Genomic DNA, 5,042 nt, shown 5'->3' on the forward strand with positions numbered 1-5,042 from the left:
TGATTGGTCAGGAACTGTAACCGACATTAGAATAAATGAATAAATGAATAAATGAATAAATAAACAAATATATATATATATATATATATATATATATATATATATATATATATATATATATATATATATATATATATATATATATATATATATAATATAGATATATATTTAATACTTAGATAAATAAATCATTTGCTCAAAGATGCTGATCACAATTGTTCATTTCTTTTATTAAGTATTTGATTTTTGTTTGTTTGAAGGTTTTCTTAGTACTTTTTTAGGGTTTAGGGGCGGAGCTTCATATGAGCTCTGACGAGTGATATGCAAATTACTAGAATATGTTGATGAGCTTCATTTAGCTGTAAAACCTGTGTGATAGTTATCAGGTTAGTGAGAGTAGTAAAGTTAGTCATGATGAGATTTTTCTAATTTGCATACTCATGCATATTCATAGGTCCTGTTAACTGTAATGAGGTTGTGTACAGGACGAGACAGATTCCTCATCCATGTTTAATCATCTTTATTAAAGAAAACGTGACACTTTAATGGAGACTTTCAGGGGATTTGTTTTAAATAAAAAGTATCCGGGCTACAATTATTTAAAAAGTAATGTGGTGAATAATAGCAATAATAGTAGTAATAGTAATAATAATAACGATAATGCCATGTCCTTAATAATTACACCATTAATGTTTAATCCACTGAAACAAGAGATTTTTGTATTTTATCTTTGTACTGTATTTTCAAAGTCATTAACATACTTCACTTTTCCACATTTTGTTCCTCTCACTGCAGCAGGACTTTTTTTATTATAATGAGGCTGTTCATCATTTATTATTGGTTCCTGTAGCAGTTTACAACTGACTTTTACAGCAGCTTTAATTTACATCAGTTCATTACACTAGGGCTGCCCCACAGTCCAGCACCAGGGTGTGTGTGTGTGTGTGTGTGTGAGAACAGACACATGGCTGCTTTGTGTCTCTAACTTCGGACTTTATATAGAACAGTAATAATACACGTATAATTATACACACCTTTAGACACAAAGTTTAGTGTTTCGTATGGAACACGTCGACTACTAGAATTTACATTTTTATACAGAATCTCTATAATGTGGTTTATTATAAGAGAAAAAAAAAGCAGTTTAAAATGTGGAGTTGAGGAAAAGAAGCTGTCAGATAACCAGAACAAGTCAGAACATAATAATAATAATCATAATAATAATAACAAAAAAATGTTTTAATGCCAAAAATTGAACTGTGAAAAAAACAAAGCATTTCTAATAATCAAACTTTTTTCATGGCCAGAAAAAGATATTATTAACACTAGTCGTCGATTTCCGCTATTTTTGTATTAGCTGCTTGGCTGTGTGACCTTTGGGCCCCTAAACCTCTCAGGCCTTGAGGTTTTGTTTGAAAGCAGACGCGTGTCTGAGAAAGAGAAGAGCGCCCTCCCGTGGTGAGTAGCATCCTAAACAAATGAAGAAATGAAACGATTTTATTTTCAGTAAATATGAAGAATGCAATCATTTAACTGCATTGTGGACCTACTGTACTCTTAATAACGCGAGTTAAATAATAATAACAGAAAAAGAAAATATTCTATTATTATTATGCTGTTGTAGTCATAGCAACCCAAAACACTAACCCATTTAATGTGTTTATTCTCACAGGAAAAAAAAAAGAACCAAAATGTACACAAGGTTTTTTTTTAGTGTTACTTACTAAGAGATTTGAGAAAAATATGATAAAAGATCAATTTCTTTTTAAATCTACTCAAACACAAGAATAACAGTGTGTATATTTATAAACAGAAGTGCAATAGACCAACTAATGTAAAATATCTCACACACACGCACACTCTCTCACACACACACTTACGCACCCTCTCTCACACGCACTCTCACGCACGCACCCTCTCTCACACGCACTCTCTCACACACGCGCGCGCACACTCTCTCACACGCACACTCTCTCACACGCACACTCTCTCACACGCACACACACACACAGGTGTAACTGAAGCCCCTCTGCTCACTGCACACAACAAAGTCAGATAACGAGGTGGTCTGGATTCATTTAACATTAATCATCAATACATGTCTTTTGTTTAAAGAACAAAAATCAACGTGTTTGTATTTTTTATTTGTAATTTTTTTTACAGTGAGAACTGCCAGGGCATGCAAGAGAACAGAACTACTGTTAGCTACGACTGGTGCAGTTTCTTTTCTTGTCTAATACTCTAAACAGAATTCACTAAAGCGGCGAGCTGCAAAACGTCTCGCACTTCGTTAAACCTCAACATGAACGTTACGGAGGCAGCAGGAGGAAATTGTCTGGTTCTGAAGAGACAGAACCGACTAAACAACTACACGCTATCTTTAATATCAGGGGGAAAAAAGCAAGAAAACCAAAAGGGGGGAAAAAATAAGTCTAGTTCTTTTTTTTCACTCCAGTGTTTTAAATTTATATTAGAAATAAAAAATATTAAAAAATACACAGCATATTGCTACAGAACTAAAACTGTTGTAGTCCGTTATTTGATATATTCGAAGAAGATAAATGAAATATACTCGGTGAGAGAAGGAAGCGGTTTGTGGCGTTAGCAGGAATGTGCCGATCATCAGTGACACCAAACATCACAATATTGAACACAGGATCGTCATCGTGGACGCTGCAAAGTATTTTAGCGTTATTTTTTTTTTTCGCCATTATCCTCTCTCTCGTTTGGCAGCGGGTTGCCAGATCTCCTCAGAAAGTACATCAGTGTCATCGGTGTGTTAATATCCACCAACACGTACACAAAACAGGACAAAAACTAAACAGAAACAAGGTACAAACTGCAAGTAAAACAAGATACAAAGCTGTAAATAATTTCTGAACAAGAGTAACGTGATGAACCTTCAGTCTGTCAGCTTCATTTACAGGAAGTCTCTCTACATTAACATGTCCAATTCTGGCAGAAGGCTGGCAGTCTGTGAAGAGATGCATGATGGGATGTGTAGTCCCCTGGAGTCACCGATGTTACGGAAAAGTCTGTCAGCACGATATCCATTAAGCAATAAAGTTATAGTGATGAGGGGGAAGATCTCACAAAAGGCCAGGGAGCGTAAACGTCTCGCTAAAATGTCGCTCGAGGTCTTTAAACACGTAGCTTCTGTTTCATACTGAAGGAATTTGTTCGTTTGGAGAAAGAGTCTTGACTGTTTCATCTTCACATCATCTGCCTAAGAGCCTGAGATCAGCTTCGCTCCAGAGCTGAAGAGACACAGGACCAAAACTGACGTCATCGCATCGCCATGGCAACAGCTCAACTCGTTGATAAGGGTTTTTGGATGTTATTAGTATTATTGCTTAAAAAAAAGTTGAAGTGGAAACTTTTTTTTTTGGGAGGAATGAAACAGAACAAACCTCCCTTTAAGTAGCATCAAGAACAAAGCTGTTGTTTAAAAAAAAAAAAAAAAAACATGAAGTTTATGTTCATCTTTAAGTGGTGATCTGATTGAAAGAAGTGCAGCCGCTGCTGGTTACAACACTCCCTGGCCACAGGATCAGGATCGGTGGACTAGGTTTGAAAAGCAAAGAAACTTAAATTCGATCACCATTTAGAGTTCACTAGCTGGAACGTTATGTAGCAGTAATGCAAGTGTGTACGTGAAGTGTTACAATAATAATAATTAAAAAAAACTCACTTAACACGCTTATTTACACACACACACGGTGAGCGGCTAAATCGGAGGACGAATAACAATATGAAGTCTGGAGAGTTCCAGAAAAACCTCAGCTGTGTAAAGCTGCAGCCGACACACAGCTCATGTTGCACGAAACATCTTGCGTCAAAACTTTAATCTGTTCGCTCCCTGACCAACTGTGACGAACTAGAACAGCAGAAAGATTAGAGAAATGCTGTTCATCTCTCACCCAGTTATCTAGTGAGCTCTTGTCTTGTCTTCAGCCACAAACTGACAAAAATAAAAAAAAAAAGAATAAAAGAAAAGAAAAAAATAAGAGAATAAATCATTTAAATGTATTAAAAGAAATCCAGAACAGGTCCCTCTTTTAAAGTAATCGTTAGCACAAACAAAGTAAAGAAGCTTTTCATCCTTTTCTCTTTCTGGAAGAATCTGTCTTGTTGAATTGCCGAGCGAGTCGGCAGTCAGAGAGCCAGGAGTGTGTTCGTCGTTTTTTTCGTTTCTGTGCTGGTCGTTATGAGAGAATGTCAGACTGCGAGTCGACTCCAGGTGTTGGGCGGAGCTGGAGGCGGAGCCGGGAGAGGGTCTTGAGAAAAGGGGCGCGGCTCGCAGCAGGGTGTGGCCTCCACTTTAGCCACACCCTTTCCCTGGCACAAACGTCGGTGCCTGAGCAGCCGATCTGTTCTCGAGAAATTCTGGTGGAGAAAAAGCAGAAATGCGTTTTTTGTGCATCGTGTTTCACTTTCATTGCAGTTCGTTGAGAAAGATTTTTGTAATTCATTTTGTAACATGACGCTGGGCTCCATTAAAGTCTCTCATCAGCAGCAGCAGTAATAACGGTGTTCTGATGTCATTCAGTAACGTTCAGAAGTCAGAGCCTTGTTATTATTTAGTACTATTAGCAGTATTAAGAGTACGGCTGTACTGCTGGAGGATCATCACCATAATGATAATGTATTAGTGACAGTATTAGTAGCTGGAGTAATAACAGACAGAAGGATCGTCAGTATAACTGTTCCACTGAAGTCTAATGATGAACAAACATGACAGTGTTTGACCAGGCAACCTGTTGGTTTGCTGAGATTAGCTTCATAACTAACCAAAGCAGTAGCAGGTATCAGAGAACTGACATGTTTCAACACCTACCGTGTTCTGTTGAACCTGACCTCAGATTCTTATCACTGCATTCCTGATGTGCAGATTTAACAAACTCACTCGATCAGAATTAAAGCTATTTATTAAAAACGCCCGGTCTCACTGTTACAACTCAGCAGCTTCACTTATTTACCTTTAAATGATAAATAAAAATACAATAAAAACAACAAAAAACCCATTTCACTAAACACGGAGG

At 37.0% G+C, this 5,042-nt stretch overlaps 1 protein-coding gene across 18 annotated transcripts in view; it reads right to left on the reverse strand.

Annotated features, from left to right (window-relative positions):
* Positions 1-714: 714 nt before the first annotated feature.
* Positions 715-5,042, reverse strand: part of znf740a (zinc finger protein 740a) — a 21,447-nt gene continuing 17,119 nt past the window's right edge. For all 18 annotated transcript variants that reach the window (XM_060858241.1, XM_060858251.1, XM_060858240.1 and 15 more), the window contains one exon: positions 715-4,386. In XM_060858241.1, the coding sequence (XP_060714224.1) occupies positions 4,219-4,386 (168 nt within the window). In that variant the 3' untranslated portion in view covers positions 715-4,218. The remainder of the gene's footprint in view (positions 4,387-5,042) is intronic.

The sequence above is a fragment of the Tachysurus vachellii genome, chromosome 22 (genome assembly GCF_030014155.1).
Source record: "Tachysurus vachellii isolate PV-2020 chromosome 22, HZAU_Pvac_v1, whole genome shotgun sequence".
NCBI lineage: Eukaryota > Metazoa > Chordata > Actinopteri > Siluriformes > Bagridae > Tachysurus > Tachysurus vachellii.